This window comes from Mus musculus, chromosome 3 (assembly GCF_000001635.26).
Source record: "Mus musculus strain C57BL/6J chromosome 3, GRCm38.p6 C57BL/6J".
Taxonomy (NCBI): domain Eukaryota; kingdom Metazoa; phylum Chordata; class Mammalia; order Rodentia; family Muridae; genus Mus; species Mus musculus.
The window spans coordinates 127154040-127170210 of NC_000069.6; the positions used below are offsets into that span (position 1 = coordinate 127154040).

Sequence of the window (16171 nt, forward strand, 5' to 3'; positions counted from 1 at the left end):
TCTAAATATTTGAGGTCTCCCTGGCCGCTAAGTTAATGATTAAATCCCTAGGACATTGAACTGAGTTCCTTCAAAACAGCAATGCCAACTGTTAAACACAGAACATTTAAATCACGATGCAGAGCATTCTTTCAGTTTTTTTCTAATGAGTTATATAAATCTCTCTCTCTCTCTCTCTCTCTCTCTCTCTCTCTCTCTCTCTCTCTCTCACACACACACACATACACACACACACACACACACACACACACACACACAAATTCTGGTCCTAAAGACCATCCCATTGTTGCAAAGGCAGGTAAATTGTGGGCCATGAGGCCTTTGGACTTAACTCTTAAGCACTTTTTTTCCTCTTCTCTGTGCTCAGAATTAATTGGTTGCTACATACACTAATTAGCCTTATTAGGCTTTCAGAAGGTTTCCTATTACACATGGAAAATTTTTTTCTCAATGGCAATTTAGATTCACACATATAATTATTGGAAGTAAATGGTTGTTGATCTAGATTGCAAAACGAAGAAGAACATAGGTTGGTGGAGAAGTGGAAATGTTGATTCTAGTTGTTTTAGCTTCAGTTTGCTAACATTGAAGAACTTCAAAAACTTGTAGATTGTAGGGCTGAAATGATGGTTCAACATTGCGAATATGTTCTGCTCTTTGAGAGACCCTGGTTTGCTTCTCAGCACCCACATAGTGGCTCACAACCATGTAAAACTCCAGTTCCAGGGGATCTGATGCCCTCTTCTGGTCTCCTCAAGTACCAAACACACACATGGCACACAAAATACTTAAACACATAAAATAAATATTTTTTTAGTGGAGGTAATGTTCTGTCTCCCTTCACACTGCCCCCTCCCCAGAATTCTGAGTTATTTAGGAGATGAAACCAGAGGAGTAAGAGTAAATACTCACAATAAACATTTTAAATCGTATTCTTCTCTGAAACAAAAAAAGGTCACGTGCAAGAAGCTGATTCCACTAACAACATACACGAGTTTCTAGAATCTGCAGAAAAGCCTTCTTAGTTATTATTTATTTTACTACATACTGTCTGACTCTGAGAATAAAGCTAAGTGATTTTTGCAAAGAATTAATTTTCAGAAAAATCAAGTAAAAGCGGATGACTTAAAAGAAAAATGGTTATCACAAAATGGTTCTTCCAGGTATTTCCACTAACTCAACACCTGTGTAGAATATGTTCAATATCCTGTTTGATGACAAAATAGCTTTCTAAATTAAGACTTCACTTTTCTCCATGTCTTGAAATTTATCTCAAGCTATAAAATTGAGACTATAATCACATGAATTTGATAGCTGTAATCCTAAACCATTCATCCACTCACTGACTGAAGAAGGGTCTTCATAATTAAAACTAATAAAATCTCAGGATTCACAGTGTCCGTGAAGGGCACCACTCCTATGTAAAGCCAACAAGGAGCTTGCAAATTAAGCAAAGAGAAAGGCATAGGAGGAATGTCAAAGAAGAGGCATGGGAAAAAGCATGGATGTATGGAAGCTTTCACATTTAAATAGCTATCCTAGAACTGTTTTAGTTGCATAGGAAATGGAAAGTAACTGTAGCAAAACTTTTCAATATTTATTTATGAGTGAATCCTAGTCTTGAGAAAGGCATCTCCAATCACTATCACTAGTAGAGTTGCGTATAGTATAGTTGCATACAGTATAGTATAGTATAGTATAGTATAGTATAGTATAGTATAGTATAGTATAGTATAGTATAGTATAGTTGCATTTGTATAGTTAGTAGAAATACACACATGCTGAAGGAGTTGTAGAATTTTACAGAAAGATGACTGGATATAGCTCTTTAAAAATGATTATTGAAGCCAGACGTGGTGGTGCACACCTTTAATCCCAGCACTGGGGGACATAAGCAGACAGATCTCAAGGCAGAGTTCAAGGTTAGCCTGGTCTAGAAAACCAGTTCTAAAAGAGTCAGAGCTACACCGAGAAACCCTATCTTGGGGGAAGGGAGGGAAAGCTGGTTGAAATTTTCAGTATGTGGAGAGTTCTAGAATATAATGCATCACACAGGCCCATGCTATTCTGTTGCTGTTCGAACCTTTAAACCTATGTTTAGTTTGGTGCCCAGAAATCTCTGTACATTTACAGTTCTAAATTCAGTAAGTGTCACCGTTTTCAGAATGCAGCTAGCCTTTGGAATCTGGCTGCCTCGTGCGTGAGCAGAAGGCTCAAGGACAGGAATGATGACAAGCTTCCCCACTCTGTTCCCACGCAGCAGCGCTCGCCCACAGGCCACAGGAAAAGCCAGCACTGCATGTCACTAGAGTTTATATGTCTGTCCTCTCCCATTATCCACGGGGGATACATTCCAAGACTCCAGTGGACTCTAGGGAGAGCACTAAACACTACGCACACTGAATAGTTCCTATATATGTAGATCTAGAGCAAAGGTTGACTTATAAAGCATTCCGGTAGTAGACTAATAACAACCAATGATAAAGCAGAAAAGCTGCAAAACAAAAGCTGCGACTCCTGGTCACTGAGACCATGGTAAGCCAAACTGGATAACTGAGGGGCCAATGAGTTATGACCTAGTCATACAAAACAACTCAAAGTTCTAGAAAATATTACTTTCATAGTACAAATAAATAAAACACAATTCTATTTAAAAACACTCCAATACTCCTGTCAGAAGCCTTCCTGGCCCATTGCATACACCCAGTAAGTATTCTCATTGCCATCAAGTATAAATCCAAATAGAAAATATAAAGAATAAAGACATTGGCCAGGGCATCTCTTCGAGGCAAAGCTGTACACAGCAGGTCTTCTTCCTCCAAGACAGTATGATGGTAAAATAAAGGGAAGGAATGGTCAGAGTGCTCCGTTTCTCTGAAGAATTATTTGAAAGGGACTTAGAAAAGACTAATTTTATTTTCTATTGCGTCCCATACACCACCACCTTGAAGTTTAATAAATATAAATATACAAGTGCATTTTAGAAATCTGATCAAAAAGAAAAAATAACAAAAGTGATTTCAATAGTCTATCATGGGCAGCCAACTGGCCATGATTTAAGGTGCAAATCTTGACTTCAAAAAGTTCATTACCTAAGAAACTTATAAAATGTATGGAAGTAATTATAGTAAAATCACAACCTTAAGTTTATCTAGTTTCTCTCAAATGCATTGTTTAGTCAAACCCTTAAAATGCTTAAATTTCTTTTGGTTGTAGAATGTCATTATAGAGGTGAAAAACTTGCAACATTAGTAGCTTAAATGGTTTACTTACAATGTTCATTGATGGTACAATCATGCTATCTTCTTTCCCTAGTGAAATTTGGACCCAGGCATATCTAAGTTCAAATCCCAAGCCTGCCACTTGATAGCTATCTATGACTAAGGAAGATCCACTTCTGAGTCTCAGTTTCCTTGTCTGTGAAATCAAGAAGATGTCTAATGTATACAGTTGTTAAATGGACCAATATGTATGTATCCAATATAAGGTCCTTCAGTACTTAATAAATTATATTTTAAAGGTTCTAAAAGGCCTATCAGTTTTAACATTATGAATCAATGAGCTATTCATTAAAAATAAATAGATATCTGAGTATGGTAATGTATGCTTTTAATACTAGCTCTCAGGAGTCAAAGGCAGGTAGATTGTTTTATAAGTTCAAGGCTAGCCTTTTCTCTATAGTATATTCCAAGATAGACATAGATACATGGTAAGACTTTATCAAAAAAGAAGAAAGAAAAAGAGAGAAATTGATAAAAAGAATGATGTATATGTTCACAATTGAGCTTTTAGTCGTACTTGTATGAGTGCATGTGTGCATGTGTGTGTGTTGGCATATGTTCATGTTTGGAAGGGTGCCCATTATGCATGCAGAGAGAGGCCAGAGGGGCACAATGAATATCCCTTTCTATCACTTCCTTGAGAAATATTTCCTTGCGACAGCCTCTCGCTAAACCTAGAGCTGTGCTGGTAGGCAACCCTGAGGGATCCTCATGTCCCTGCTCCCCACAGTACTGGGTTTACAGATGCACTCATGGCCAGGCCTGGCCCTTTACATGGATAACAAAATCAGAGCCCGTGTCCTCACGTCTGGACAGCAAGAGGCTCTGACCCTCTAAGTTGTCTCTTTAGTCCCCACAATGGACATTTATTCAAACATAAAGAACAAGTTGTGCCAAGAAAATGGATAGAGAGCTCATCACTTCATCAAAATAAACTAGACTAGATAAGACAGATAATTTTTATGTGAAAGCTTAAAAGAAAAAGACAGTAGATGGGGGGTTAAGAGGCAGGAGGAAAGGGCCGGTTGGAATGAGAGAGGAAAGGGGAGACAGAAAATATGACCAAAGTTGATGCTGAACATGTATGAAAACATCATGCTTTGTGATTCTAGTGAACGGTGTAGACATGACAGACTCAAGAATGGTTAGTCCATTCTGAGAAATGAGAAGAACAAAAGCTTCTTTGACAAGTCGTGGTGAACATAAGGTTAAAGGGGAAAAGTCATTTAGGTATATATACTTTGCTTTTAGAAATGCAACTGTGCTGTCACTCTTATGCGTTCCTTATATGTGATTTTCGAGTTTTAAAAAGTACAGATGGGAAATAGGCAGCTGTAATATATATATATATATATATATATATATGGATGGATGGATATATATACTTGGAATTACTTTTTAGGGCTAAGGTTGTCTTGCCAGCATAAGAATTCTGATACTTAGCTATTCCATCTGGCAGCTCGGGTCTCAAATACTAGACTTCTAGTATAGGAACCAGACTCTGTACATATGAAGATTATTCAGTTAACACTAAGGTGCTAATTAGACCAGAATAGCCTCTTACCCCACAAATGATAGATCAGTGTGCTATCTTTGAGCAAATAAGTTCAAATTAGTTTGTTTCAACCACTCTTGAACTCATTCATTTGCTTAAAGCTTAAATTCATTTATTATACCTCATATTTCACAAACACAATGGACATGCCATATACTTCACTTAAATACTACTTATCCAGTCAAGGAAGCCTGAACATTTTGCTGACAATGAGGTTGAAATGAAATTCCTTAATATGCATATCATTGCCTTTTTTAAAACCCAGAAACGATAAGTTAGTATTATGGGTTTTCATCAAGAAAAGAGTAGGACTGAAGTTTACAAAGAGTTAAAATTTATTGTAAACACTTTATGCAATACAAAGCAAAATAAATATTTCTTAATTAAGTTTATAAAGTTTACAAAGGCATATTAAAATAAATCCCAAATATAAAGCTACCCTAATTGAATTATTTTAAACATCAATAGTTATATCTTGGTAAAATTTCCTTTTAAAATCAATGTATTCCCCCAAGCTCTGTAGTTTTATCTGCACTGGGGATGCATAAAGGACTTTATGGGTAAGAAGCCTTCCATAGATATGAAAATGAAACTCTATATACTCTATTGGTTCTACAACAGAGCTACTACCTTACAATTATGACATGACATGAGCAGAAACCATGATCATGTTAAAATGATTTCTGAAGATGATAGTCTAGAGCCCAGTAACAGGCATTTTCAATCCTCCATGAGCTGCCATCTCATTATTTCGCTCTAAGAAATAATCTGAGCTGGGACTTTTTTTTTGTTTTTTTTTTTTGTTTTTGTTTTGTTTTGGTTTGGTTTGTTTTTTTGTCAAATCACATTTGAAAACTAGGTTGGGCTGGAATTTGGGGTAGGGGAAGTTGTCAATCTAGGAAAGACACTTGCTATAGCTTGGAAGTAAACCCCATCGTTTGGTAAACCTTTATTGTGCTGTGTAATGCTGCATGCATCTGCCATAGAAGAAGTTTATATGAAAACAGAAGAACGAAGATAAATACTGTCAAATTACTCTGGTTCTAGGGCAATGATATCTAAATTTGCCCAGACGATCTTGTCCTGTTATACCAGCAAACAATGATCTTGCTGACAGTGCCAGGTTCAAGCTAAAGTAAGACGGCAATCAAGCAACCGAGAAATTCCCACCAAGTACTGGCACTTGCCATTTTAACGATGCAACTTTTTCAGGAGTAAGGAGGTTTAGGGAAAGAATGGCAGTGAACCCCATGTGGAAACCAAGCACAGGACAGTCTAACGGCTCCCCGAGAATGGATGCAAGGCACTTGAGCTAAGCAATGTTATTGGGTCTCAACTGGATGTTGTTCAAGTATTCCTCGCCAAGAAATAATACACCGTAGTTGAGGGAACAAAGATTTAAGAGGATATAAATACACGAAAAATGCTTCAGGCAGTAATGTTCTATGGAGAGGATTAAAAACAAAACCGTAGGAGCCATAGAGGAGGAAATCCACCCAACCAAGATGGCCAGTAAGTAAGACTTGGGTACTATAAAAGACTCCAAGCACTCTTGAAACAAGGCATTTTAAAGGTCACATAAACAGTACTACATTTTCTCCAGAAGAGAAGCCACTAAATACACTAATTTTGTTTCCAGATAGTAATCATTTGATCTAACTAGTGGAGAAGTGGAACAGCATCAGGATGAAGGAAGACCTCGACTCACTGTGGCTCCTTAGGTGTCTCTCAAATTTAAAATTAAAAAAAAAAAAAAAGAGGCAATGACAAGGCTTCTCAATGCACAGGTGAACGTGGCGATCACGGAGGAAACAGGGAAATGGTCCCTGGAGCACATGCGTTAGCAAACCTGTGTGTCGCTTTGCATCTCTTAATCCCAGACCTGTTTAAAATGAGCTTGTGTACAATACACTATTTTTACATTCTGCTAATGTAATATACCATTTGTCATCTGAAATTATTCAGTGACCTAGTTTGTTAATTAAAGTGTTTAGATACAACAACTTCTTTACAGCCAGACAACTGGCTGAATGAGTATCTCATTACTGTCAGTTTGTAAGATTTATATTTTTAGGGAAATTTAATATTTAAAAAAAGAAAGAAAAAAACATGTTTCGGAGAAAGACAGCCAATCTGCGGTTGGCTTACTGTTAGGAGAGTCGATGATTCACTGCCTTGGTGAGCTAGCTATTTCCACTTAATTGCCAGCAGTAGAAAAGTAAATTACAGAATTAATAATAGAAAATAAGAATTCTAAAAATGCAGAAGCACAGATCACTGCATCCATATTTTTAGTCTATTCTAGTGTAGAATAATGTCAACACTCGGGAAGGCAAGGAGGTATACAGATCCTGTGGCTTATTCCCAATCAGAGATCTTGATTGAAAATACCATCGGTGTAGAAGTGCCCGAGGTCCAGTAGTAGACACGGGCAACGCGAAGAGGACAACCCTCTGGCCATACAGAAACCCTTCCTTCTTCTGTGAGAGTAATCTGGAAGACTGGAGAACTCGGCTTTAAGACGGAATGATCTAATGGAGGTTAGAGAAAAGAGAAAGGGAAATGATGGATTTTGCTTTGCTTGATCAAAGCGAAGGAATTCCATCCTGCTCAGGCATCTCCTCCCAATGCAGCAAATCCAGGCGAGAGCTCCTCTGAGCTGCAAAGTGTGCTCGGAAATGGTGCAGGGGAGGGATGGAAAAAAGGAGGATGAAGTTGTCAGTTCTAAAGGCTGAAGATTCTACACGGCGCTACAAAAGGGCGCGGGGTGGGGGGAGGGGGGCGCACACGAGGTTCTCCATACCTTTCTTTTCCGCTCCATCCGATCCCTGGGGATTTTCCGTTGTTTTTTTCTCTCTCTGTCCAGATTTTTTTCCTTTTCATCCAGTTCAGCCTCTCTAACTTTTTTGATAGAAGCAGCAGCGTGAGCCATTTTGGCAGACGAAATCGGCAGAGGATAACTTTCCACTCCCCAGCAATACAGGTGATTTGACTGCTATGTGGAGATGTGATTTTTCCCCCCAGCAGAGCAATGGCTGGCAGACAGAACACTCACAAAATAATCCACTCCGCCCCCGAGCTAGGTCATAATCTTGCTCCAGCCTCTGCAGCACCCATAATTCACTCGAGCGTCCCCCTAGGTTGCGAGCCGAGCCCCTGAGCAGCCCACACCTGCACACAGGCATGCACAGGTGAGCGCCCACGCTCAGCAATGGTCCCGGGGGAGGGCGGAGCTCTGGACCCGGAGCTCCTCAGCAGTTGGGTGGCCCCGAGTGCAGACAAGCATCCTAATAGTTGCAGAAGCCTTCCTTAGGCGCTCATCACCAGTTGGAACGGTCTTGGGGGACTCCTCCAGACAGTCTGTCTTCAGACCGGAGCCAGGAAGAGGCCACCTCGGTGAAAGTCCTAGGGGGGGTGGGGAGTTCTCTGCCGCTTGCAACCACACCTCTATGCAGGGCGAGAGAAAATGGTGCAGTCTCGCTAAGGACCCGGCGCCGCCGCTGCTGCCGCCGCCGCCGCGGTTGCTACGGGCAGCACGTGACATAGATGCCTGCGTCTTAAATCCCTCAGCCCTTCCCTTCTCCAAGGTACATTTGGAGAAAATAATCTACGCTGCGGGGTTGGGAGGAGAGGAGCAGAGCTGGAGTGACTTGCCACTTGCAAGGCAGAGAGGGAGAGAGCGGGTCTGGGAAGGACTGGGAGTTGCCCGGGCTCCCCGGTGCGGTTTTACAGACCCACGTGAGGCCGCCTTAGCAGCTTGCTTTGGCAAGGGATCAAACCGGGCTGTATGTCAGTGAGCGCTGTATAAGCCGGCTTTGGCGAGGTTACCCTGAGGAAGCAGGAGTAGAGGACCGCAAAGAAGAAAGCAAGCACCCCTGAAAACCATCCTCCATCACTCTAAGAGGGACACGCAGGTACCCAGTTAGGCGTCTTTGAAATTCGCAACGCTGTTTTAAACCTACCCGTGAACGTGACAAGCAACGGAATGAAATCAAGTAAAATTAGAATTTCTGGATGTTCTCTTACATGCTCAGTATGGAAATACAGGGGAAGAACATAGTGTATAAAATGCAGATGCTCCCACTATACCCAGCAGGGAGGAGAAAATCACCTGTAAGCTCAAGCTGGAATTCTCCAATTACAAACACTGTTCAATTTTCCTAAGTTTGCTAAAATTTTAGCAAGGGCTGACTGAATACTCTCGGTGTCTCATTTTCTAGCTGGACAAAGTCATAGCTAGAAAATTTTATCCAGATGGATTGTGAAGGTCCTTCCTCTTCAACCTTCGTATTTTAGAGAAACAAAAATTATGAACACTGTAGCAACTGGGAGGAAAACAATATAATCTGATTCTACATAAATCCTATAAGTAGAGAAAAATGTTGAAAGTGTTCTTAGAAAATGTTTATAATGAAACTCTTCGCTCTGCTAACGTAACATTTTTAATAACAAACTCTGTGTTTATAAATGAAGGATACAAAGCCTCATTTTGCCCCAGTGTGTGAAGAGAGTACACTAGTGAGGCTTTGGTTTGGTTTGGTTTGGTTTTATGAGAAAATGCTAGATTTTGTACTTTGGTCTTACATGTTTTGGCTTATATAATTTACAATTTTTGTTTTTCATTTAAACTGTGCTGAAGGCAGCAGTTGGCAAACGAGTTCTGTGGTAGTGCAGACACGTTGGTTCTTCATCTGATTCAAATGTTGGTTCGAAGCAGAGAATAATTACCCTGGCATGAGGTCACATGTTATTAGTGATGTGTTAGTTCCAGGGTCAGCCAGCTTAGAACAGATTATGTCTCTTATATAAGAAGGGCTATCATCCTCTGGCACCCACAGCTGAGAATCAGATCCACAAAACACAGAAAACCCTATCCACTTCAGCTTGCCTTCAGCCCTCATGGCCCTTCCCTGGAAAGGTGTCTGCCCAGGTTTCTTGGGAAGTTAACAGATTTGGGGGCAATTCGTTTATCTGCTTGGCAAGAGTAGCCACAGTTATCTCCTAGTTATCTCCCCTTCACACATGTCCTCTACTCTGTCCTGAAATCAAAGCCATCATTACTCAAGGGTGCTTCTGGGAAGCAGGAGGAACCCAGCACTGCCTGTTCCTGGTGCCATCTGGCATTCCCTTGTCTTCTAAATCCTCATCTTTAAAAAAAAAAAAGGTTTAGAGCAAGCAAGCCACACCTGATTTGTGGATGTCCTTTTAGCTTAGTAATCTGAGTCCTAATGGAACGTGGCTGAGCCTCCTACCGTGGTCTTTCTGTCAGTTGGGGGTGACTGAGGATTCTTCTAGAAGAGACCTTTCCCACTACCTCAGTAGGATCTGCTTCTGTCATCCCATAATACCCTCTCCCTTTGCAGACTTCTCAGTAGGAAAGGGAACCCCACATGCTACAGCAGAAGGTGAGCAGCGCCTGTTGTCACAAACATTTACTTCTTTCATTAGTTCTTCCTACCCTCACTGCAGACCCTCTTGGAAACCTAGCCAGTAGCAGCTTCACTATCCTGTTCTCTTATGCCAGGCAATGTTCACATTTTTAAACTTCAGTTTGGTAACTAAAAACAAACCTAAGATACAATTAACAGTTTAGTTTCTAGGACTCTCTAGTATACTTTGTCTCATCATGAAAGAGTGTAATCAGATACCCCAATAGACGTTAGTTTGACTGACAGAAACATTACAGAAAAAAAAAACTGTATTGGCCACATCTTTAGAACCAATAATGACATGACTTTGCTAATGTTTTCCATGGTATCTTTCCCTGTGACACAAAGAAGCCAAGGTACTGTGCAGATGTGTACAAAAGGCCAATAACATATTTGAGACAGCCCCCCCCCCCAGACATCATGCTATAACAGCAGGAAAGCTCAGATACAGAGCTCTGATAGCCAGATGACCTCAAGGAAGAAACCACAGAGGGAGCCACCACTGTGGCATCTTACACATTCCCATCACAAAACCAGAAATCTCAAACGCTTAGTAAACACATTTTAAAATAAGATTGATCACAAGTCCTTTTAGTGTGTGCTACATTCACTTATCTTGTTCCCAATTAAGAAATGCATTGCTCCTCTATGACATGAACGCAGAAGGCCGTCCTTTAAAGAAAGTTACACAGATCAGTTGTTCCTCTACAGTTGGAACTACCTACAGCTGACTTACTCAGCAGTGAGCTGTCGAAGAAGTAACTTCTTAAAGACATCTCTTCTTGTTGACTTGGTAAAATACAACCTTGTCTATGATTATATTTTGGTAGGGGGAAAATACATCAACTCTCCTAGGGTAGGGAGTACTGCACACTCACCAGCTGACCTCTGCACAGACAGGGCACCAGGTTCCAGTCCCAGGAGCTCACAGCCATTTAAATGATGCACACACCACATTAAATGGGATCTTCCCCCTCAAGCCTCCAGCAGAGATATAACACCAGCTGCTTTTTGAATTGGTACCAAAAGCCGATTCCTTCCACAAAGCATCTTGACCGGTAATGAGCAAAATCAGTGTCTCATCTTCAAAGGTGAGGAACACACAGTCACCCTGTCGTTTACATTTGAGAAGCAGAGTTGAGAGATTGCCCTTCGGGGAGGACATGCTTCATTTTAAAGACAGGGCAAAGCCAGCCATTTGCTGTCCTCACTGTGCAGCAATCCATTGATCAGAATCCAAAGAAAATCCTCTGCGACATCAGGCATCAGTAAGGGCAGCGTTCAATATCAACTGAGCTGGCCATATGCAACTTAATCCCTCATGTCCCTCCTCCCTCCGTAGCTCCACCCAGGAGAAGCAGCCATGCAACTGAACAGCATAATCACTCTATACAGTCCAAGTGTGGATGGTGGGAGGGACAAGATGATGATGATGGTGGTGATGATGATGATGATGAAGAAGCTACTTAGACTGTGATACAAGGGCTGGTTCTTAGCAAATTCATGGTGGCCGTCCATATTTGAAATCCTATGTGTTTTCTGAAGGTAATGATGGTTCCAGTAAGAGAAAGCAAACTGAATCAGTGACTGCGGTATTCTATCACCTTCAGTTTGTTTTCTCTGAAGCTGAAGTCAAAAGCCAATTCTATACTGTAAAATTACTAAGGCCAGGTTTGCGAGTAATACACTGAATCCTACTTTGGATAACTATGATCCTCTAAGAAGATGATTTCTTTAAGATCACCATGCTCAGTGGGTACTACTTTCTTCTATGTCTGCCCTAGGAAGGAAGCAACTCCAGTCTAAGTCTAGGAGAGAGAAGTAGCCGACTCAGGCCCTTTCGCCACCCTGCCTCAGAAACTTGCCCCAAAAGCTCCCAACTTAAACAGAAAATTTCTAGCAAGTGACATAAGCCACAGATATGGGTCATAAATAGTTACCCTTCTGTCACCACAGGAAAGTTACCCTCTCCCTGCTCAGACCCTGACAATGGTCTCAGTCCGTAGCAGCCAAAGGACCACAGCTCTGAAGAAAAGAAGATCGCTAAGCACAGCATCCCTTCCTGAATGTTCCCAAGCCTGTGTCCAAGGCATCTCTTCAGCCACAAAGTGCGAGCCGCCATGAAGGAGGGGCTTGCTGCGGCTCAGATGTGTAAGCTCCAACCTGGCTATGAAGATGGGCTGGGTCTGCTCATTGTGAACAACTTCTGACAAAACATCTCTTTGCCACAGCTTCCTAATTTAGAGGGAGAGGGAGAGGGAGAGGGAGAGGGAGAGGGAGAGGGAGAGGGAGAGGGAGAGGGAGAGGGAGAGAGAGGGAGAGGGAGAGGGAGAGGGAGAGGGAGAGGGAGAGGGAGAGGGAGAGGGAGAGGGGGAGGGGGAGGGGGAGGGGGAGGGGGAGGGGGAGAAGATGCTATTTAACAGGAAGATCAGCCTACACTGAGACTTATGTGTAATATTATAATTTTATAACTATAATCTTTTAAATTTTTATAATTATAAAAATCTTGTAATTTTTCTTTTACAGGGATATTCTTTGTTCAAAATCAAACCTTTCACACGGTCCCCATTTCATGGCTGTACAATTTCTGGCTGCGGTGCTGTCTCTAATCAAACACCGTTCCAGGAGGTCCACAAGGAGGTATCCTTGCCTGTCTTGAGATGAGCACCTTGGCTTGCTGGGACAGTGTCTCTCCATCTACTGTGAGCAGAGAGCATATGCAGATCTTGGACAGAATGCTGCTTCAGAGTTCTTAAGCATCTGGACTCAAGTTTCAAATTACTTATAAATATCTTCAAATGTTCTCAGGACTTCTCTCTTCTGAATACTGACATCTTATTCTATGACTCACAAATAATGTATCCATAGGTAAATATAAAAAAAGATATGCTGATTTTGATTAAGCATGTGACTGGGGTCAGTAAAGACGAGAATCTTTGACATGGACTTTAACTCCTGTTGGGGATTCACTGTACACTTACTTTTGGTTTGTAAGAGATTTTTCTAAAAGCTCTTGGGTTTGTGTCTTAATCCTCTTGTTTGACCAAATAAAAATTCACCAGGGCTGGCAAGATGGCTCAGCAGGTAAAAGATCTCAACACAAAAGCCTGGTGACATGAGTTCAATCCCAGAGATTCACAATGGAAGGAGAAGTGACTCCTGAGAGCCATCTTCTAACCTCCGCATCCCCTGATCCCATGTAAAAAGCCAGGCACATGCCTGTGGTCCCAGTAGTGGAGGGGAAGACAGGTGGACCTGGGGCTCACTAGCTGACTGGGCCAGCCTAAGGCCAACGAGAGACTCAGTCTCAAAACACAAGTCTTCGAGGAATGACACTGTAAGCAGATCTCTGGCTCACACACATATGCTCACCCCCATATACACATGTCATAGAAAAGAAAAGAAATGTTAATAACTTCGGCATCTCGAGGGAAGCTCTCCGTAAAGGAAAGAAAATATGATTGACTTGTTAAGTTTCACATTTATAAGACAATCTGAAGTATTATTTGTATAAATAGCTTGCTAGAAAACTAAAAAAGATTACATAGGACAAATCCATTTTTAATTATTAGTATTTATGTGATACTAAATTTAAGTCATGTGTGTCTTATATTTTCATGAGATGTAAAATAGTAATATTTAAAACCCATTAAGTATAGATGAGAATGACTGAGTTATGTGCTGCTTTCTGGAGCATAAATTATAACCTCTAACACAAAATTCTGTCAATAAGCAATTGCTAGAAATATTCCTATCCTTTTCAAATTAACAATAGGAATACAAAATAATTGTAGTTTTAGAGTATGTCCAAATCTCCTGAGTTTAACACCAACTGAGTGGTGAATGTCTTCAGTCTCTGCTGTTTTAATCCAAATCTCAAATCATTAAAATATGGACGTAAATATTTTAAGCAATTCTAGGAAAACAATGCTGTGCCTCGTAGAGTCTCTGTATGTCAGAAACTTCAATAAATGTAGAGGATTTATAAAAACATGTCTTAATTACACAGTGCTCCTAAGCAGTCATGATGAGGGGGATTGCTCTGCTGTTGATAACAGAACACTGGCATGCTATCACTTGGCCACTTTTTGCCTGGTGTACATGACTGTCATATCCATAAGGCTTTAGTAATGAGATATACGAACATCTCAATCATAACTGCTTCTGTGTTCTCCACAGCCTTCCCCCACCCAACCAGAAAGGTGCTTCTAAATCCATTTTCATTTCTTCATCCAGAGAAAAGATATTCTTTTTTTCTTGCAAACATTTTTAATTAACTTACAGATAAAATACACTGCTAGAAAAAAAATATATTTATTATTCCTATTTTTAAATATGACAAGCAGTTTTATTTTATTTATTTTATGTGAACTCATAGCCCATGGTTATGAAAACCAAAAATCATGCCTGTTTTGGAAATCACATTTTATGAGAAAGGCATCTTTGAGTCTTTCTGATCAATAATCAAAACACAAGCACTAACATTCATGTGTGTGTCCAGCTACTCAGAGACAATCTATTACTATTACTTAAACGAGCTAGAAATATAGACAAAATATAATGCCTTTAATCTATTTTTACCTTATATGTATACCACACATGTATGCCTGCAGAGGCCAAAGAGGGCATAAAGGGCGAGTGGGTGGGTAGGGGATTGGGGGGGTGGGTATGGGGGACTTTTGGGATAGCATTGAAAATGTAAATGAGGAAAATACCTAATTAAAAAAAAAAGATTCCTCTTGAGCAGGAATTACAGCTGTTTGTTAACCACCTGATGTGGGTGCTGGCATTTGAACTTGGGTCCTCTGGAAAAGCAACAAGTTTTCTCTTCACCTCTGAGCCATCTCTCCAACCCCTTGAAATATAAACAACTACATAGCTAACATGATGATTATGGATTTCTAAGCAAGACTGAAAGGAAATGAAGCCACTAAGAAGTGAACAAGCACAGACAGTGTGTGTTTCCCTAGCAAATCTGCATTCTCTGGGCCAAAAGGGCAGAAGCTGATAGCTAATGTCAACACAAGGTGCAGAGTCAAGTGACAAAGCCTGGCTACAATCATCTGAGACTACAAAGGGAAATATTCAGGCCAAGAAAAGAATTAAAAAAAAAAAGTCATCCCTCCAGCAGATCAACAATCACAAAGCCTACCCAAGTCACTGCACATCTGCTCTGAAGGCGTTATTATCATCCATCCCCTGAAATTATCAGCTCAAATGGCACCTCAAGTACAGTGATCAGAATGCAAAACTACTGGGTGTACATTAGAAACCACAGGACAGGGCAGGGTGGCGGGTCTGCAGAGACTTCCAGGGTTTGAATATAGACAAGACGGCATCACACAAGGAACAAAGTTCTGACTCCCAGGGTAGCGTCAATCACTGAGGATGTTCAGCCGTCTCAGCTCTTGATGTGCAGACAGATTTTGTGTGCTTTTCCCTTCCCTGGTTCTCATAAGCCACCATACTTTCCATAGGAAGAGAGGATGATATCACTGAACGAGTAAGCAGCACAAGTACTAAGTGAACGGTGGGAGCAATATGCATTGCTACGCAAGGCTTCTCTGTTCCTCTTAATTAAAGCTTTAATGAGGACACAATGAAATCTTTTCTGTTGATGGCTGCTCGTCAGCCACACGCTCTGGGAGAAGCGAATGTCATGCAACCCAAAGCCACTCCAGGTAGTCTAGAGAATAACAGGACCAGCTATGGGAGTAAGACTTCTCAGTGCAGAGCAGGAGGGCTCTCCAAGATGCCTAGAGGAGGACATGACAGCTTTGCCAAATAACACTATGGGTGGGCAGAGTGCTGCACTCCACTACATGGAGATGAACAGGAACTGGTTCTGGTGGCTCAGATATAAAAGGCACTTAAGACACCGGGTTTGCTGGAGTGCAGTGTTCAGA

The 16171-nt window shown here is 41.0% G+C and overlaps 1 protein-coding gene and 1 long non-coding RNA gene across 44 annotated transcripts in view; one reads left to right on the plus strand and one right to left on the minus strand.

The window, feature by feature from the left end:
• Ank2 (ankyrin 2, brain) overlaps nucleotides 1-16171 on the minus strand; it is a 578741-nt gene that overhangs the window by 232433 nt on the left and 330137 nt on the right. For 5 of the 42 annotated variants that reach the window (XM_030252380.1, XM_030252381.1, XM_030252383.1 and 2 more), the window contains exon 1: nucleotides 7640-8194. The exons of 36 other annotated variants lie outside the window; for them this stretch is intronic. In XM_030252380.1, coding sequence (XP_030108240.1) covers nucleotides 7640-7768 — 129 coding nt within the window. In that variant the 5' untranslated portion in view covers nucleotides 7769-8194. Of the gene's footprint in view, nucleotides 1-7639; nucleotides 8285-16171 lie in introns of those variants that run through there. One more of the 42 variants, XM_017319427.2, reaches the window with a different exon arrangement.
• On the plus strand, nucleotides 7266-14251 carry Gm16958 (predicted gene, 16958). Of its 2 annotated transcripts, NR_105029.1 has the most exons (4): nucleotides 7266-7376; nucleotides 7750-7819; nucleotides 12222-12416; nucleotides 12792-14251. It is a non-coding gene; the product is annotated as a predicted gene, 16958 (long non-coding RNA). The 2 variants fall into 2 exon arrangements; NR_105030.1 differs by lacking the exon at nucleotides 7750-7819.